Source organism: Leuciscus leuciscus, assembly GCF_965113295.1.
Source record: "Leuciscus leuciscus genome assembly, chromosome: 4".
Lineage (NCBI taxonomy): Eukaryota > Metazoa > Chordata > Actinopteri > Cypriniformes > Leuciscidae > Leuciscus > Leuciscus leuciscus.
The window spans coordinates 28,831,738-28,852,244 of NC_138728.1; the positions used below are offsets into that span (position 1 = coordinate 28,831,738).

At 37.7% G+C, this 20,507-nt stretch overlaps 1 protein-coding gene and 1 long non-coding RNA gene across 4 annotated transcripts in view; one reads left to right on the top strand and one right to left on the bottom strand.

The window, feature by feature from the left end:
• The window catches only part of LOC309497706, a 403,367-nt gene that overhangs the window by 2,141 nt on the left and 380,719 nt on the right, over nt 1-20,507 (top strand). The gene's annotated exons all lie outside the window — the stretch shown is intronic.
• Nucleotides 618-12,454, bottom strand: LOC309497645 (uncharacterized protein). Of its 3 annotated transcripts, XR_014205643.1 has the most exons (4): nt 12,395-12,454; nt 11,698-11,820; nt 2,079-4,372; nt 618-2,004 (listed from the first exon to the last, which is right to left on the bottom strand). XR_014205643.1 is itself a non-coding variant. In XM_082167939.1 (3 exons), the coding sequence occupies exons 2-3, from the start codon at nt 11,780-11,782 to the stop codon at nt 2,835-2,837; spliced, it is 1,623 nt and encodes a 540-aa protein (XP_082024065.1). In that variant the 5' UTR covers nt 11,783-11,820; nt 12,395-12,454; the 3' UTR covers nt 618-2,834. The 3 variants fall into 3 exon arrangements, 2 of the variants coding, with proteins under 2 accessions (XP_082024065.1, XP_082024066.1); XM_082167939.1 differs by having other exon boundaries at nt 618-4,372; XM_082167940.1 differs by lacking the exon at nt 12,395-12,454 and adding an exon at nt 12,066-12,264 and having other exon boundaries at nt 618-4,372.

Sequence of the window (20,507 nt, forward strand, 5' to 3'; positions counted from 1 at the left end):
CAGAATGATGCACTTGAAGAAGCATGGAGTCACGGCATGCATCACTTCGCACTGGGTAGTTCAAATCACAAAGGAAAGAGATAATTATGCATAGTGTATTTTATCTAATGCAACAGTTTATTGAGCCTTTTCTTTTAATAGTTTTATATTTCAATTACTGTGTGCATGAAGATCAATTGTCTTTTCTAATCCCATGTTGTGATCTAACAGACACCCGGTAGCAAGAAACATGATTTAGAAAAAGTAATAAACTCCAGCCACGTTTTTTTAATGTAAAACCATAGACCTTTATCTACAAACCAAGTATAATAATTGGAACATTGAATGATCTTGGAGTTTATGTGAACTTTAATTTAATGACTTAAATATTGATCTGTACATCAAATTAAGCTATTGAATTGCTTCAGAAGACTTGGAAAATAGTGGACGAAAACTTCACAATGCTTTATAATGCATTTATGCCTTTTGTTGGGCTTAACAATAACAAAGAATCGTATGCACAGTATCGAATTTGCAAAGAATGGGGATCGGCGCATCCCTAACCTAATGCAGTAGTTCCCTACCCGGTTATGATGAGTAAAGCAAAAGGCAAATAAAATGTCAAAAAAGAAAAGGTCTGATTTATTTTTTAATTCAATGTAGATAGACTTATACAATTTATTTATTTCCAAATATTATACTGAAATGCAACAACAACTCTATACACATATACAAGGGATGCACGATATATCGGCCACATATCGATATCGGCCGATAAATGGTCATTTTTTATGTTAGTGTTATCGATCCGATAAGAAAATTAGGCAGATATATCAAATCCGATAGATAATAGATAATTTACTGTTCGCCGTGATGGTTTTGAATGATTGGAATCACTTCGAAAAGAAAGATAGTAAAGTGCAACACAAATCTGTCACATTGGCTTCATAACATTATAATAAGAACACAACTGTAAAAGAATGTTGTGAATTCTCTTTCGCTCGTCACGCTGAAACACTGGCGAACAAGAATTGTTCTATATTTTTGTTGTATTGTTCAAGAATTGTTGTATTTTTTTTTCTTCAGAATAATGTGTTATTATTAATAACTAGCATAACTAATTATTAATAACTTGTTCTCGTAATATTTTCATCAACAATATGGTTTGATTAAAATAATTTCCTTACATTGTCCATTTTATTTATCCATGGCACATGCATTTTGTTTCTTTATATGCAGCCCAATGTTATCCAATGACTTGTTTGCATTATTTAGGTATTTCATTTTAATTTAAAGGAACACACTGACTTTTTGGGACTTTGGCTTATTCACCATATGTGACCCTGGACCACAAAATCAGTCTTATGGGTAATTTTTTTTAAAATTGAGATTTATACATCATATGAAATTTTGAAAAAGCAAAGCCTTTAATGGTGTTTATGTCACTGAATACTTTCAATGTACCTTGTTCTGATAAAAAGAAATAAAAAAAAATTTAAAAAAAAATTGTCCATTTCTATTGGCGATAGTGCTGCATCCACTCACAAAAATATTTTTTATATATATTTAAGGTGGGAAATTTACAAAATATCTTCATGGATCATGATCTTTACTTAATATCCTGATGATTTTTGGCATAAAAGAAAAATCGATAATTTTGACCCATACAATGTTTTGTTGGCTATTGCCACAAATATACCCGTGCGACTTAAGACTGGTTTTGTGATCCAGGGTCACATATCCCCCAGAGTTAGATAAGTCCATACATACCCTTTTCATCTCCGTGCGTGCCGTAACTCTGTCAGACGCACCCACCACTAACCTAGCTTAGCACCAAGACTGGAGGTAAACGGCTCCAGCTAGCATACTGCTCCCAATAAGTGACAAAATAACGCCAACATTTTCCTATTTACATGTTGTGATTTGTATAGTCACAGTGTGTACAAATAACAAGGTTACATGAGACACAGCCATCTTCTAACCGTATACATACTGGGAACTATATTCTCAGAAGGCGAAGCACTGCTACTTGGGCGGAGTGATTTGCTCGCAGCACCTGGTGAGGAGCAGAGAGTTCGCTCAGAGTTGGAGTAAATCACTCCGCAGAAGTCGGCATGTTCCTTTAATTAAAAAAATGTTTGGTAACACTTTACAATAGGGTTTCATTTGTTAATGCATTAACTAACATGAACTAACAGAGCAAAAGCCTTTGTTTATGTTAGTTAATAAAATATTTGTGTTCATGTTAATTCACAGTGCATTAACTAATGTTAAGAGATATAACTTTGGATCTTAAAAATGTCTTAGAAAATGTTGAGCTTAACATTAACTAAGATTAATAAATGCTGTAGAAGTATTGTTCATTAATTGTTGGTTCATGTTAACTAATGCTAACAAAATGAAACCTTATTATAAAGTGTTACCATTTTTTAATAGAGAAAGTTGGCCATAGGAGTGTAAAATTCATTTTAAAAGTTAAAGAATCGTACACTGGTTCAAACTAGGCTACTGTAATGTATATGTTTGATTTATGTTGAAGTGTTTGGGACATGGCTTTTAATGGCGAGCCTTTTGTTTTTGTATTCAGGCTATCCAAGTATATCAAAATTTGAATGTAGGATTTATCGGCCAATATATCGGTTATCGGCTTTCAAATGTAAAGAATTATCGGTATCGGCCAAAATGTTCATTTCGGTGCATCCCTAACACACACACACACACACACACACACACACACACACACACACGCACACACACACACACACACACACACACACATATATATATATATACATACATACACTGTATACACACACACACACACATTTGAGCAGAAAATCCATTTTGGGCCACATTCATCTTCTGCGTGAATGTAGCTTTGATTTCACACAGACAGATAATTTCTGGTGCCATTGTAAATTGCTGAGCCATTTAAAACGCTTTCCACAAAAAGAACAATTATAGGGTCTCACTTCTGCGTGACTTTTCATGTGTATCTGTAAGTGTGATGGAAAAAAAAAATTCTTTTTACACTGGTCACAATTAAATCGCCTTCCTCCAGAGTGAATGAGCAGGTGATTTCTTGAATTGCTCCTTTTCATAAACCTCTTGTCACACTCAGATCTTTGTAATTTCTTTCTAGAATGAGTTTTCAAATGACATTTCAGGTAATTTCTTAAATTGGTCCTTTTCGTAATCCTCTTGTCACATTCAGATCTTTGTAATTTCTTTCTAGAATGAGTTTGCAAATGCAATTTCAGGTCTCTATGATATTTGAAAGTACTCTCACACCAAAGACACTTGTAAGGCCTCTCTCCAGTATGAACCCTTGAGTGAATGTCAAGGTTTCCTTTAACTGTGAAACTCTTTCCACACTGAAGACAGGTATAAGGCTTCTCTCCAGTGTGAATTCTTGTGTGAATCTCAAGGTTTGCATTTTTTTTGAAAGTCTTTCCACAGTGATGGCACATGAAAGGCCTCTCTCCGATGTGAATTTCTACATGATTCTTCAGGTGCTTCTTGTCTGTGAAACTTCTACCACACTGATGACATATAAAACAGTTATCTTTTGAGTGAATCTTCATGTGGTAATTAAGGGTTATTGTAAATCTGAAACTCTTTCCACATTGACCACATACAAACGGCTTCTCTCCAGTGTGAATTGACATGTGCTTATTAAGGGTTCCTTTATGAGTAAAACTCTTTTCACAATGAGGGCATTTGTAAGGCTTCTCTCCAGTGTGAATTCTTGTGTGGCAGTTAAGGCTTGCTTTTTGAGAAAAACTTTTTCCACACTGTTGACAGGTGTAAGGGCTCTCTCCAGTGTGAACTCTCATATGGACTTTTAGGTTTCCTTTTCGAATAAAATTTTTCCCACACTGTTGGCATGTGTAAGGGTTCTCTCCAGTGTGAATTCTCATGTGATCTTTAAGGCTTCCTTTTTGAGTGAAACTTTTTCCACATTGTTGGCAGGTGAATGGGGTCACTTTAAAGTGAATTCTCATATGGACTTTCAGGTTTCCTTTTTGAGTGAAACTTTTTCCACATTGCTGGCAGGTGAAAGGGCTCTCTTTAGTGTGAACTCTCATGTGGGATTTAAGACTACCTTTTTGAGCAAAACTCTTTCCGCATTGCTGGCAAGTAAATGGCTTCTCTCCTGTGTGTATTCTCATGTGAACTTGAAGGTTTTTATGTTTTATGAAACTCTTTCCACAATGTTCACAGGTGATATAACTTCCAGTTTCTGTATTTTGAGCTCTTTTTCGTGATAAAGTCTTTTCATTCTGTGAGCAACTCAAGGATTTTTCTCCAGGTATTAAATCATGTTTTGCATACAGATCTTTGACTTCCTTTTTGGTGTCCTCTTGACTCTCCTCTTTTAGTGCCATCAGATCTAAGAAAAAAACAAAACAAGAGAAGACAAATAAACCCAGTTTAATGGCACAAAGCGACAATTCAAAACATTTAGACATGTAAAGCATAAAAAACAAACAAACAAACAAACAAACAAACATGTACACTAGATCCCATATACATTCGCTATTCACTAATGCAGGGGACACACTTAACAACTAGCTGAAACATTCTAATACTAAACTGAACACACTGTTTCCAACTGCAGCAGATTTTAAACACCGACTGAACGTAACTGTCTCTGACTCGGCTTGTTTGGGCAAGATCAATCTTAAGTATCAAATTACATTCATAATCGGCCTTACAATCGTTAAGTGTGTCACTGGCTTTAGCTAACTCTTCTCAATATTGTTAACTCTTAGCTTTATGACATGTCCCAAATACTTTCAAGCTGGCAATTAACCAAACCCCTCTTAAAATCATTTAAGAAAATCATTTGATTTAGAAGAACTAGTCAGGTATAGTTTAATCTCAAATCTGCCATTTATGTCTAATATATTAGAAAATTGCCCTCTCAACTGTGTTCAGTTTGGCAGAAACACAGTAATTAAAGAATTTCAGTCAGTTTAGGACCCATCATAACAGAGAAACTGTGCATATTCAAGTTACAAATTACCAGCTTTATCTCTTTTCTAGTGCTATTAGATGTTTCGACGACAGACCACAACATTATCTTGTAGAGGTTCAACGAATCACAAAACTCACAGTTCGGATTAGATTATGGTTTTTGAGTCACGGATCGGATTATTTTAAGGATCAGCAAGAAAAAAATTGTGGGGATGGGGGATTTGAGTAAACTTTTCTTTCCATTTATTGCACTTTAAGTACTCCAAGACAAAAGCAAAAACGACTTGCCTAACTAATAGTTCAAACATTATAAAGGCAAGTGACAACTCAGTAAAAATAAGAACAAATACACTAATTACAAGCATAGATAAATACAATATAACAAGTTACAAATAAAGTAAGGTCTAACTGTAATATTCATTTCAGGTTGTGACGTAGTGATTCTAGATAGGCCTGTAACCCCAATCACGCTTCACAGAACAATACAAATACCAAAATAAGCTCACTTTTACAATTGAAAAACGTTCTTTTTAATTTAACTCAAAATGGGGACTCGTTTCCTTTTTTCCTACATCTTGCTTATTCAAAGCATATCAAAGTGCAAAAACAATTATGAGAACAAAAAATGTTCTTATGACATAATCATCAAATGAACAATCATTAGATCACAATCATCTTTCAGAACAGATAGAAGAATTTACGAGTCTTCAAAGATAAATGACCTAAACAGATCTAAACAATGTCGATCAATATTCAGACACAATGCTTGTGAAGGTATCAAGTCATTTTCAGTTCAAAATCCATAAGGGAAGCAAATCAAACAAAATACATTTGAAAGTTTTGTCCTTAAGCAAAGCGTTCAAGAGAAGGATGTTTGATGTTTGTGGGCTTGTGTAGATGTGTGTGAATGTGCTGTGTGAAGTATGGGATAAAAGTCCGCTAAACCCATCTTTTCCAAGAGTCAGTTGTGATTTAAGGCTCCATTTCGGAGTGAAGATGAACTGTTCAAGGCCTACCTGAAGTCCAACGTGCAATCAGAATATCTGAGGCCTGTCCAAAACTAGATGAAATTCACTCACGGTCACAGCATTCCAACCCCACGCAGTTCAAAACACAGCCGATAAACGAATGGCATCGCGAACATCCGAACACTCGTTCACTGTGTAGCTGGCGCAAGTCTTGTGACACGAAAACTTTCAGTCTCGTTGGTTCATGATCGGCATCATACTTCACAGTGCTTACTGTCTGTTGATTAAGCATTTGTATATTCCAAACACTGCTATGGAAAGGAGCAGCTCGCTGGAACCTTTGTAGTTGAAACTTTTCCGCAGTGCAGCAACAAAGCTTTTAAAACACAGTAATCTCAAGTCTTGACTAAATTCTGGCACATTTTAAACGTCTAAAGACTCCAGGCAGTTCAAATTGCTTCAACTTTGGCTCTTGGTGTAGTGGGAAAAAGCCTTCAACCACATGCACACACACCTGCATCTAAAATAACCTGATTCCATTTCCTTCTGGCTACTGACTCCTGACTCCTCCTACTTGTTGCAGTGCATTATGGGTTCTGTAGGGTTTTTTTCCGTCACAAGGTACAGAAATGTAATAATTAAACTTAAAATAACACTATGTTCACTGTATAAATTTAATATAGATTAATCTTTGTTAGAGCTGTGTTTTGTTGTTTAGTTAACATTAATGATTAAACTGATCCAAAGACAACTGGCTGGGTTTACGAGAATACTTGCTGAGACGGGTATTTTGACAATTTTGTGTGTGTCCATCCAAATGCAAGGAGACGTGAAAGAGGGATCAATTCGGAGTTTGTGCGCTATCTGAAGAGCAGCTCTCTGTGTGCACTGTCTGACCACTACCACTTTGTGTAAATGAAAATATGTCTCATTACAACAAAGTATGGAGTGCCACATGGCTCTGTATTAGGTCCTCTGCTTTTCTCCTTGTATAGGTTTCCCATGGGGGACATTATCATTAGTTTTCAATGTAAAGACAATGATATTTATATTTTGTCTCAACCTCAAGTTAGTCTGCTTCTGTTTTAATGCTATTAAAGATGCGATACTTGTCAGAGCCAATAGCCTTGTGGGCAGTGCTCCGACATGTAGCGGGGTTGCACTTTGGGCGATCCATGACAGGATCAGGAAAGGTGCATGATCGATTGCTCCTGTCTGCCTTGCTGCTGCTGTTGAGTTGGTTTGCATCTGTAAGCTTTGTATATCTTTCTGTTTTGAATCATTATTTACAATCATTCCTTGTTGTTTATACTGCTAAATATAACTTACTCAACACCACACATTAACCTGACATTGCTAGCTTCAATCTAAATCGTTATTGCTAGCACAACATGGTAGTAATTCGCTAGCCTGTTAGCGTGCCATCCGTGCGCATTTTATTTTATTTTATTTTTTTTCTCGCGCGAAATATTTATTTCTCTCTGTCTTTTATGAGTTCATCAATCAACTGTGGTGAGTAGGATCAGTCATCAAACAAAGTGATCATGTCATCTTCTCTTATTATCACTTGCACTTCATGTAACATGTATAGCATAGCCTTCTCTGTCAGCACAGGATTTACATGTGATATATGCAGGGAGATAGTCAAGTTGACGGAGAAGATTTCAGAACTAGAGACATCTATCCAAACTTTAATCGAGGTTAATTGCAAGAGTGCAAGGGCTTTAGATACTGCTTTGGATACGACTAGCTTAGTGAACTCTTTACATTGTTCGGTTCCGGCTGTAGAGCCCGTGCAGCAGGGCAATTGGGTGACGGTGAGGCACTGTAGTCGCGGGACAAAACACTGCTATTCCATTCTGATTACAACATCAAACAGGTTCTCCCCACTCAGTGAAAAACCCACTGTGAATCGTGTTGAATGTGCCCTAGTTATTGGTGATTCTATTACACGGAACATGAAAATAGAGACACCAGCCACCATAGTCACATGTTTGCCGGAAGCCATAGCGCCTGACATCAAAGTAAAAGTGCTGATTAATGCTAATCGTAAATTCTCTAAGATTATTATTCACGTCGGCACTAATCATGTTCGACTCTGCCAGTTGGAGATCACTAAAATTAACGTTAAAGATGTGTGTGAACTCGCAAGTACGATTTCAGGCACTGTAATTTGCTCTGGCCCCCTTCCTGTTTGCCAGAGTGATGAGATATTTAGTAGACTGTCCTCACTCAATGGCTGGCTGTGTGCAAGTGGTGTGCAAGTGGAGTCCGCAAAATAATGTAGAATTCATAGACAATTATAAACGTTTTTGGGGCAGACCTGACCTGTTTGAAAAGAGATGGTATTCATCCCTCCTGGGATGATGCAGCTCTTCTCTCTAGTAATATGGCACATAGTCTTAGAGCTCAAACATGACTTGGGCTTAGGTTAGGAAGCAGACAGACTGGCTAAACCGATCGTCTGCCAGCTGTCTCACATCACTGAGGTCAGAAAAATCCCATCACATATAGACTCTTTCACCTAAATATCATCATATAGAGATATGTCTGTTCCCCGAATTAGGAAATACAAAAAACTTCCAAACCCATCTAAGGGTAAAAATAGGCCTAAGTCTTCATTTAAAAACAAATATAATACAAATGAGCAAATTATAAAGCTTGGGTTGCTGAATATTCTATCCCTTACTTCAAAAGCACTTACTGTTAATGATATGATTACAGATTATAACCTAGATGTGCTGTGTTTGACAGAAACCTGGCTAAAACCAAATGATTACATTACTTTAAATGTGTCCACCCCCCTAGATTACTGTTATAAACATGAACCTCGTCTGAATGGCAAAGGGGAAGGTGTTGCTGTAATTTATAGTAATATTTTCAGAATTACTAAGTCGTCTAATTTCAAATATAATTCTATTGAAGTGTTGGTGCTTAACATACTTTATTAAAGAATTTGCTGACTTTCTATCAGAGTTAGTACTGGCTGCAGATAAAGTCCTAATTGTTGGTGATTTTAATATACATGTAGATAACGATAAAGATGCCTTGGGATTGGCATTGGCATTTAAAGACATTCTTAAATCTATTAGAGTTAGACAACACGTGTCAAGACCTACTCATTGTCGTAATCATACTCTAGATCTAATATTATCACATGGAATCAGTGTTGATGCCGTTGAAATTCTGCAGCAGAGCAATGACATCTCAGATCATTATCTAGTCTCGTGTAAACTTCACTTAGCCAAGGCTGCAAAGCCGACTCTGTGTTACAAATATGTTAGACCTATCATTTCTGCCACTAAAGATTACTTTATTAATGATCTTCCTGATCAGTTTCATCATCTCAGCATCCCAGATAGCTTAGAAGAACTCGATATTGCGACAGAAACTTTTAACTCTTTTGACACATTTGCTCCTTTGCACTTAAATAAAATTAAAGAAAATAGTCCAACGCCATGGTACAACGAGCACACTTAGGCCCTTAAGAGAGCACACCCCTCCCAAGCCACATCCCCATCCCACAAACCCACTATTTGTCCAATTACCCACTATAGTGAGCAAATGTCCCGTTAACCCCCCATGACCACTCCCAAGCCACGCCCCCGTCCCACGAAGCGGAGATGTGGGGTCCAACAGAGAAGGGTGCACTTGAACCGACGGTCCCAGGGCCCAGGGAGCAGTTAGCAGCCCGAGTGCCGACTCGTTGCGGAATTCCGTTTCCGAGATATAGCGGCTTTATTCCAAAAACGAGTTAAGTGTAACGAGCGTGTGCGGTGAAGGGAAGGCTCCAGATTTTCTCTAAGTCCAAAATCACAAAGTCACTCTGACTTCCAGGCCCTCCTTCAGTCTGAGCCAAGCCGGGAAAGGCTCACCATACTCGGCCAGGCTCAAATTCTCCCGCAGACCCCGGAGCACGGCTCTGAGCACGGCCCAAACATGGGGGGGGAAGCGTGTGCGTTTCACCGGTCAAAGCCAGACAGGAAGTGGCCGCATCTTGGCGAGGGAATTTTGAAACGTTAAAAAGGAGAACTAAAATGTAAATACAAGTAAACTAAAGATATAGGAAAAAATTCCTTTAATTTTAACATATGAAGTTGCATTAAGAAATCGGGACTTTTATTTTGGGGGAAAAAAACGGATCTTTGGAGAGAGCGGAAGTAAATACGAAAGCGAAAATGTTATTTACATAATTGATAGCATAATTAAGTAATATAAATGAATGGTTTTCAATGTTTTCTGTTTAATAGTAGGCATTGGGTTTAATGTTACTCAAAATATTTGTTTTGTTTATGCTGTATTGCAGAGTCCTGCACGGGTTGGTGACCCGCAAATTTTGCTCAAACGGGTGAAAAATATCCAACTGTGTCAGATACGGGTGCGGGTCGGACACGGGGGAAACACGGGTCTAAACACGGGTCTAAACACGGGTTTAAAACAATCACGTGCAAACGTAAAAATATATGCATATTTTTAGGAACACAGCTACAAAAATATGCCTGTATTTCAAGTTGATAAAATAATTTAAAATCCACATAAGTTTATTTGTTCCCACGCCCTCCCAGGAGTCTCTATACCTACTTTCACTTTTAAAAATTCATTATAACCGCGCGCGCGATCTGCTTGCAGTCGTCGAGATGGATGCAGAGGAGTTGAAGAAAAGAATAGCTAATGGAGAGATGGTAAAGTTGTCGACAATACGTCATAAAAAATTAAGTCCAGTTTGTGGGAGAAATTTGGAGTTATCTGATGAAAACAATATTGTGAAAGGCTTTGCTGCATGCATTTTTGTGTTGGATAGCCGCAAATGTGGAACTTCATCGCTGAGGAAGCACACAGATAACTGTGGTAACAAAGCAATCAGTTCTATCGAACAGTATTTTTCAAATTTAACACAGTTAAGTATGTGTGGTGTGCAGGGCGTGTTTGAACCCAAAATTGTCAGATGTAGGCTAGACGAAATTGCATGGCAGATATAGTGTTGTAGCCGTGTCTGTTCGACTGGTAAAATGTTATAAGGCTACTCAGTTTTTTGGTAACGTTAGCCATGTTCTTCATGTACCGGCCTTTTGACAGCTTCGGCTGAAGTTGTCCTTGTGTTAATGGTCGTGTAATAACTTCTGTATGACCTGGCAATAAAAATTTTTGTAAGTGTGTCTATAATGTGATAGTCTAAACTGATTTTATTTTGGTTGCAGGTCGGGTGGTCGGTTCTATTTTATGCGGGTCGGGTCGGGTGTGGATTTTAATTAGCGCTGCTGTCAGAAAACGGATGCGGTTTTTAGCACTACGGGTACGGGCGGGTGCGGATTTACTAAATCGGACCCGTGCAGGACTCTGCTGTATTGTTTACCTTAGTTGGGCATTCATTATGTCATACATTAAATTAGGTAGGATCTTCTCACGTGCATTTGAAGGCAACATTAGTATGTGTCTGGTCATAGGCACCGATTTGTTTCTACCCCCTTCACAACACCCCAAACACAACCCCCCACCACACACGTGTCGGGACCGATGTGAGATCCACCAATTAGAGAGGTTCCTGAATCTCAATCGATTTTTTGATTGGTTAAAAAATGAATTGAGAATATCGTGTTTTTCCAACAATGCCTATGTGTCAACATGTCTGTCCACATGAGGCGACCAGCTCCATGTCAAATAAAACCACTTTAATAAGGACACTCAAACATTCTTCAAAAATATAATTAATTTCTGTAGAGCTGGCCATTTTAAACAAGGATCAAAGTTCTGCTTTGAGAATGAAACCAACCTGTTTGTTCCTCAGTATCTTCTTGTTTCACACTGAATGTTTCTTCAATCTTCATTTCTTCACTCTCTTCTTTAATAAACGCCATCTTAATAACAGTGTATCTCAGTTGCTTCACCAGTTTTTCTGTGTGTTTAGACATAACGTCATGTTAAAGATGAGAATAATTAACAGAAAGAAAATAAATCCAAACTAAATCTCTGTGATCAATCTAAATCTCTAAATCAATCAGCTCTTGTTCAGTAGTTCAGTTCACTGGTAAGAGAGTCAGTCAGAGTGAGTTAATGGCCTTAAATGGCCCCCTTACATTTTTTTTTTTAAAACACTACAAAGAAATAATAATAGAAATGGTTAGTAAAAGTTCTCATTACACGTCTCGTCGTCAGATACATCTTTGTTTCCCAATTCAGAATTATACGTAGCATTTGCTTCAGTTGACTCCTAAGTTTCAAAAAGCTCTGTTTCTCTAATCTCTACTTGTCAATGAGCGATTCATGAAATAGGTAGCGCATTGATAGGAGCCTGTATAGGCATGTGCTAATGCGTTTTATCTACAAAAAATAACGTTATGATATATAAAGCATTATAATGTTACATAAAAAAATATATAATTAACTTTACATCTCTTGTAAAAACAATTATAAAATTGATTGAACAGTTTGTATCGATTTAAACCGTTTAAATGACTAAAAATACAAACCTTTCTTCAGACGTATTACATCCTATGCAGTAGCGCAGCGCCTACTTATGACGTCATACTGCCGCGCCAAAATAAAAGTCCTTTTTTGTGCTACTGTGCTGTTATACAGTCAGGATTTATTTAAGATCATTTTTAAATTATCTCTTCCATACGCACATACTTACATTCATACACACGTTACTTGTTATTCTGCCCCAACTCTAAATCCACCAGAGCTCAGGAATAATCACTGATTCTTGAGATAAGGGTGCAAAACACACAAAAGCCCTCTTTATGTTAAAACATTAAATAAAAAATCATTAAAAAATAAATAAAAAAACTTAAAGACTTAGTTACGTCTAAAGGAAATCTGGATACTCAAAACATTCATTGCTATTATTTTTAAATAATTTTGTTAGTATTATTTAAATACATGTTCTATACTTGGAAAATACATGCATGTAATGTAATATTTACTTTTTATTTTATTTTATTTTTTACCAAAGCTTGCTCTATTTTGCTGTAGATCATTATCATTAAAGCGTAACACTGCCTCAGAAGTCTGTCTGAAATCAGTTTCGTGAGGTGCCTTCGTGCGCAAATGCTGCCTGCAAAGTCATTGCCTGATAGGGCAGCGAGGCAACAAGTCAGCTGCCTACGTTTTCGGATGCAGCCATAGTCCTGGAAGTTTTATATTTCTTTATATTTTATACAAACAATGTTGAAGTCTCTGTGGTCACAGGTTTAAAGTGTCAACTCATCATCCCAGTGTAATAGTTTCTGTAAATAGTTGTGGGATCTATCTTGGAATTTATGATGTTTATATTAAGGCAGCTAAAACTGAGAAAATAAACAAAATTGCTCAACTGTACAACACAGTAAGCTGATGGAGTTGACAAGTGCTCACAAAAATCTGTATATAGGTATACATAATTATTATTTTGCATAGGGGGAATTATTCTAATGTTGTGATTTTATTTACATATATATTTGGCCGGATTTACATGCCTTTTATACATAGCATCTTTACATCTACTGTCATCATGAAACCAAAATTGATTCTTTTTTTAATGGTATATAGCAGTTCATGTTATAAATAATTAATTTGAACTCATCTTTTTTTTCTTTAACAACCTGTCACTCACATGAGATCACAGCAATAGCAAACCCTGATGTAACTGACTTCATAAAGAGCAAACATGTAAAAAAATAAAATAAAAATCAAATGTATGTATAATTTACGTGGTTTAAAGACAGGCTTCAGATTCTTTGGATTCACACTGGGAACATTTCTGTTGCTGCTTCATAATAATGCTTACCATTACACTCAATCTATCAAATACTCTTCTTGTATTCTTTGAACTACTGGAGACCCTGTACCGCTAAAAGGAGAAAAACAAACTACCGGAAAGATTGTTCTATTAAATTAAATATCACTTTAAAAATTAGTTGTCTTGTCAATTACTTGTTGTAACCTTCAGTTGGTTGACCTTTGTCAACTCTATCAGTATTTGTCAACTCCCTCAGTATTGAACACTGTCAGATGAAGATTTCTGTTCATTTTGAAAGAACAAAAATCTTTTCTAACAATATAAATCTTCACTGTCACTTTTGATCAATTAAACACATCCTTGCTGAATGAAAGAATTACTGACCCCAAACTTTTGAACAGTAGTGTATATTGCCACAAAATATTTATATTTTAAATAAATACTGTTTTTACAAACACCACCTTTGGGTATGGTCATATCCACAGAGTTCACTTGACTTTGTAATGCTACAGCATATAGAGCGCAATACCTTTTACATGGTTGAACAGGTTGTTTTAAAATTGTCTGTAATGTCTTTCATTAATCTTACTGAATATACTACAGTTAAATGTTTAACCTCAAATAAACTTTTTATTTTTAGGATGACTTGTCTGTGTTTGTATGACATGTCCTGTCCAGGCGTGTGATGCTAAAGGCACATGGCTCTGCTGTGCGCCAATGTATTGTTAAGTGTTTTAATTTCCTTTTAATGAATGCAAATTTATATTTCAATAATTTATGCCTGGATTGAGATTTGGAGGACATGTAAAATCTCCTAGATGCTCCCACCTGCATCATGTACTTTCAACATATTTTCAGTGGTTTACAAACCACGTAATTAATTTACTGTCACCGTCCCACCGGCGGGACATCTATTATATATTTAAAACAATAATATCTTAATATCTTCCATGTTGTGGAAACAACATCTATAAACAGCATTACCTCCACCTTGAAGTTTCTATATCTTCTCCATTTATGCACAGTATTGGCCCAAAATGACTTTATTATCTTTAAGGATTGTGTAAATGACATACTACATGCTCGTATATTTTCAAAATTTTCAATATATAAATTGGTTGTAAAGAAAACAATGCAGTCACATATTTTTCCGAATTACTATTTTAATGAAAAGACATATTTGCATTTAGGAAGAGACAGCCATTTGTGCACACGTGTCAATAATCTGACTTCAGTTGATTTGATTCTGTTAACAATTTGCGACACATGGTCACTGAGCATATAACTTTACATTACTTAGCAGGGAGAGATTACCAACTGAAATGCCTGGTGAATAAGCAAGCTAGCTTGCAAATTATGTAGCGTTAGGATAATGTTATTTATGTTAGGATAAATGTTTTCCAAAGGTCAGCAGGTCTGCACCCAGTCACACAACTTTGAGCTATTCCTGTTAAGGCAGTATTTTAGAGTTAAAAAAAAACACACACACACACACACACACACACACACACACACACACACACACACACACACACACACACACACACACACACACACACACACACACACACACAAAACACTTACTACAGTACAGTACATGGTAAAACCAGGGTACATTTTTGTAAGTGCTGATTTACAAATTATTCTTATTTACAAATCAGGGAAAATGTTTATACATCATGCGGTCAACTGCACGTTATAAGTGGCACAACCTCACACAATTGAGTTTGTGTGGAGCAGCAGTGAAATGAGCTGAAATCAGTGATTTTTTTCTTGTACTCCACAGCATGATGGAAGCCTGCTGGAGAGTGACTTGAGCTTCTTTCTCCAAGACATCCACTGCGTTTGGGAACTCCATGAGGGAGGTCTTGGTCCTAAATAGTTTCTCAACATGTTGAGTTAAGTCATTGGCTTCTTGGGAGGGACAACAAAGAGCACCTGTCTTGAGCTCTTTTAATTGAACAGTTTTGTATTTTCCACAGATGCTGGCAAATCTGACGACTTTGTGGACAATGTAGCCTGCAAGATGAAAAATAATACATTTCTCAGTTTTTGTGAGGTCAGGTGCTGTTCTGTTCTCCACCATCAGCTGTTCCACTCTGACTGGTGGAGTGACATTTTGTTCCACTGTGTCCAGGAAATCTGCCAAAAAGCTACTGTCGTCTTCCTGGTAGCTCCCAGACCTGATGGTGGTGAGGAACTGCCCTACAGATTTAATTCTCAGTGCATGATGGAAATCCACTGGAGCTGGTATGGGATTTTTAGACCTCACAACTGAATGTATTTTCAAGGCTGTCTTGTTTTAAACCTTGAGGTTAACACAAACCTGTGTCCTCGTGTCAGCATCTCCTCCTGAATGGCCAAAATTTATTTTGTTGCCATTATCACCCCAGTTTGAACAGGCTTCCAACCTCCCTGATGACCAATCTTCATCCCATGGAACAGATGGACGATATCCTGTAGGAAGATGATGGCCTTTTCATTTGATGGTCTTTTCAATTCTGAACACCTGTCCACGGACAAGGGCACTTTATACCAGATGTGGGACATCAGGCATGAAATAGAGAAATAGAGATTGTGGCTGGATGTGGCACAGATATTTTCCTGTAGCTCAGTGGTAAGAGCATTGCGTTAACAACGCAAGGTTGTGGGTTCGATCCCAGGGGATTGCACATACCTATGTATAGGATAATGCAATGTAAGTCGCTTTGGATAAAAGCGTCTGCCAAATGCATAAATGTAAAAGTAAATGTTTTGATGTGGTCGACCCCAAAGGATTTGCACATGTAGCCCTATGAATGCTGCCCTCTGTATTATTTTGGTCATTGGCCTGTACTCTGCTCCATTGGTAGAATTGCCACTATAATGATATGCCACTACATGTTTCCACCATGTTGTGTTTCCAGCCAACATAAACACACAAGCATGTGTTGCTACTCCTGCTTGACCTGCCAAAGTGACATCACCATACAGTTTGCCTGTGACCATGTGCAGCTCCACACTTGGAGTTATTGTCATTTCATCCAAGGACTGCACTTTCAAGGTCTGATTTCTTAAAACCGAAGGTAGATGGATTGGCAAAGACCTCTGTCAACACACCAGGCTCATTTAACACATTCCATCCTTCTTTGCAGGGTTCTGATTGCTGGCAAGGGAATCTGCAATTCCTGTAGGGTTGAACTGCAAAGCAAATTTTAATGCCTTCTTAATTGTGTCATTGCTCCAGTTCATCCCTTTTGTGGCCTTAATTTGGTCTTTTGAAAAAGTTTTCTTTAAATTCTTGTCTTTAATTTTTATTGGTTTCTTGAGAGATGCATTTTAATTTCTCTATTTTTCTTAGTGCAGCCTTTATATGTAAAAAAGAGATATTCTCCATTGATTTTAACCAATAAAAAAACTATTGCAGGTTTCAGACACGATTATCTTCACCTTTTCAATAATGTCAAAATAATGATTATAAAGTCGATAATGCCTGGGCAGAAGTATAGGTTGTCCCCATTTGACCCCGTCTCATTTGCTGCCTGTTTTGTGACCTCTTCAAACAGCGGATGGGAAAATACAGTGAATCCTGACATGCCCAAAATTGGCTAAAGGTCCCATATTGTCAAAACTGAAATTTCCTGGCTTTTTTCATGATAACAGAGGTCTAGGGGCTATGTAACTACCATATGAGTTTCAAAACATTCAATCCACAGACAAATGCACACGAGCCGCTGTGACTTCCGTAAAAAATGTGATGTCAGAACTACTCAGTCACCGCCTTCAGTCACCACCCCGAGCACTGCCCACCATCCCTCCCTCCTTTTACCCAACCCCAGACAACAAAACGCTGTTCAGTCGATGAATGTCAGGAAACTACATCATTGCACAGGCTTCCGAAAAACATTAATATAAGAGACCAGTGGCTACTGTTTATTTATTCGGAAATACCACAGCAATTTAGTTCGACTTTGACCATCTATTCTACACATTTCAAAAGTGACTGCTTCGTCAAACAGTCACAGTTCAATGCTGTTTTTTCAAAGAAGCTTCTCATTAAAGATGCTGCAGTCCCTACATTGTTGGGTCCGACCTTAAATTCACAACCCATAAGTAAACTTCTAACACATTTTTGTTTGATTATGGAGCCAGCAAAATCTGAGATTATAGTTTGTAAATGGATATGCAACACTAACGTGTTGCTAAGTTGATGTTGAAGTGTTGTTTTGTTCAGTCTATGGTTGCCATAAGCTTTGATAGAATATCTGTTGGAAAACAAGACAAAATACATACATTGTTTGTTTTCCTACGTTACAGACACCGACCCTGTTTTTATTGAGTAAAAAACGGTGAGACTGACTCAGTTCACTCAGTCTCTGTGTTTTTTTGTTTTGCTGTGGGACGGACATGGCGTTAGTACATCATATAAATCATCTGTGTTGTAGGAGGGAGAGATGAAAACAGGCAGGACTCAGTTCACTGATAATATTATATATATATATTTTAAAAATTAAAACAAATTTGCACCAAGAATCATTAATAAATCAGTAACAGACAGACACCTTTAGTAGTGGATTGCAACTATCTTCAACACCAGTGAAGGAGAACATGAGTGGTGCCCAGGGTTCAAGACCAGCAAAGAGACCACGGTTTGAGGAGGATGAAGAGGAGGACATATCTGTTGTGATTCCTGAGCCTCATGAATCCACATACAACGCAGAAGACTCTGTGACTGTAGTCACAGATTCATCACAGGTGTGTTTTATAAATGGGGGAAGGACCAGGAGACACTTCTGCAACAGCTCAGCCAAGACGATAAGGTCATAATTGGAGTGTCACAGTTCTGTCACCTCGGTCTGGATTTTCTTATGGGTTTGTGACAGGGCTGTGACACGCCCGGTTTGTCATGTGTTTATGTTCAGTCTGGTCCTGTGTGAGCACATGAGTGTCTTGTTGTTTCTTTTGCCATGTGCTCTCGTCTAATTGTCAACCCCGCCCATCTTGTTATCTCGTTATTGGTTTATTTCCCCCACCTGCCTGCCTTGTTACCTCTTTTCTTTGTTAGTCTATTTAATCTCCTTGTGTTTGCTGTCTGGGGCCGATTCGTTGTATTGTTACGTGTTCCAGTTTGTAGCCTCTCGTTTATGCCTAGGGTTGGAGTTTGTACCTTTCCAGTTTGGCATCCGAATAAATCACTCTGCATTTGAATCTACGTCTCTTGTCTACTTCACGTGACATTGAGGTGATATGAGGGCGGACTCACCAGGTATAAAATTTTATTTTGTCATCTGTATTGTATTATTTTAGCAGTATATGTTGCCGCATATCTTTTGGCTTTTCCCTCAGGACACTCAGCAAAGTATGGTAGCAACAGTGTGATGAACCTTCAGAAAAACACAATAATTGATATCCAGTTGGTGCAGGTCATTGTGAAATACACAAGGGTGACAGTTTTGGTAGTCACAGTTACTTTGGTTGATGTGGTGGTTACGTCTCAAAGCAATTGTGACAGAAATAATAATTCAGTAATACTAAAACATTCAGTATAGACTTTTTGTGTCCCATGATTCGCAATGTGGCTTCTCTTCTGTATTTTTATATAAAGAATGAAAGACTACTGAAAGAATAATTAAAAGAACAAGACATTTTTATGAATGTAATACAGCAGGATCACATACCAGATTTGGTCATGTACTTGGTTGTGAGGGCACAACGAGAGAGGAAACTGTTCACCATTTCCACCTCTTCCCCTGCAGTTGCGCCAGCACCCTCCTGATTCATACCACTCCAGACAATCTAACAAATGTGTGAAAAAGTTATTGGTTAGGGATGCACCAATCTCAGTTTTGCAAAGATATAAATTGTGCATTCCCATTATCAATAATTAAATTAAATAGCAATAGTAAATGGCATAATAAAGACAATATCTCACACTTAGTTGAATGGGCCTTGGCATGCATGACTGACTGCATGAGATGTCAGTGCAGTAGAAATTAATGTTTATGGCTGTCTGAAGCTCCTTCTGCAGGAACAGGGGATACGCAAAGATCTCCCCCCTGTACATGTTGAGACCCTTTAGTATCACCCCATGCCTGCAAACAGCTACCTCAAGACCCTCTTCATCAAGTTTGCTTGCTCTTCTGGCAGTCTCCCTGGCAGCAGACCACTAGCTCCACAAGTGCCACCAAGTGTCTGCATAAAAAAAAAATATATATATATAACACTTTTCACTTTACTCCTGATTTCTTCAACGAAAGAGGATACATCCACATCTTTGGCAATGAAGATGCCCTCAAAGTATGGTTCCTCTGACCTTAATGAAAGCAGAAAAAAAAGGCATATTCAGTGGCAGACACCATTTGTTCAGTAGGTTTTAGAAGGTGTGAAACAACTTAAACAAGACGCACAGCTGCAAAATACAAAATTATCACCACATGGTTCTTCGTACTGGATTTTAAAGTGCGGCAAATTTATACTGATACTGATACCTGGTATCATCTCGATATTCCATACTAGTATCGGTGGTATCAGTTATCCTGATGTTTCTAAGCAGGTTTTAAATTATCAGTATAAAATGTGTCATGCGGTTGTAGTGTGGTGGATGCATGACACGTCTATAAAATGGTGCTGAGTAATGGCCAATGACAGCACAAGAGGAAACCAGGGAGGAAGCAGAAACAAGTACAACCTATCATGGAACCTTGAATAATTATCTGATGAGAAATAGAAGCTTCTGTGTTGTGATAACATGAGCTACTATGATGTAGTGCCCCCGTCACAGAGTAATGTTGTGCAGTGTAAGCTGTACAGTAAAGCCGTGTAGTGTGGCACCTTGCCTTGCATTACCCTTTAGAGTGTTGGAATCTGTAGAGTTTTCTGTAGCC

Excerpts from the sequence above, each read along its gene's own strand:
- LOC309497645 (XM_082167939.1), bottom strand. The coding sequence starts at position 11,782 with ATGGCGTTTATTAAAGAAGAGAGTGAAGAAATGAAGATTGAAGAAACA. Across the intron at positions 4,373-11,697 it reads AGATACTGAGGAACAAACAG|ATCTGATGGCACTAAAAGAG; the intron begins GTTGGTTTCATT and ends TTTTTTTCTTAG.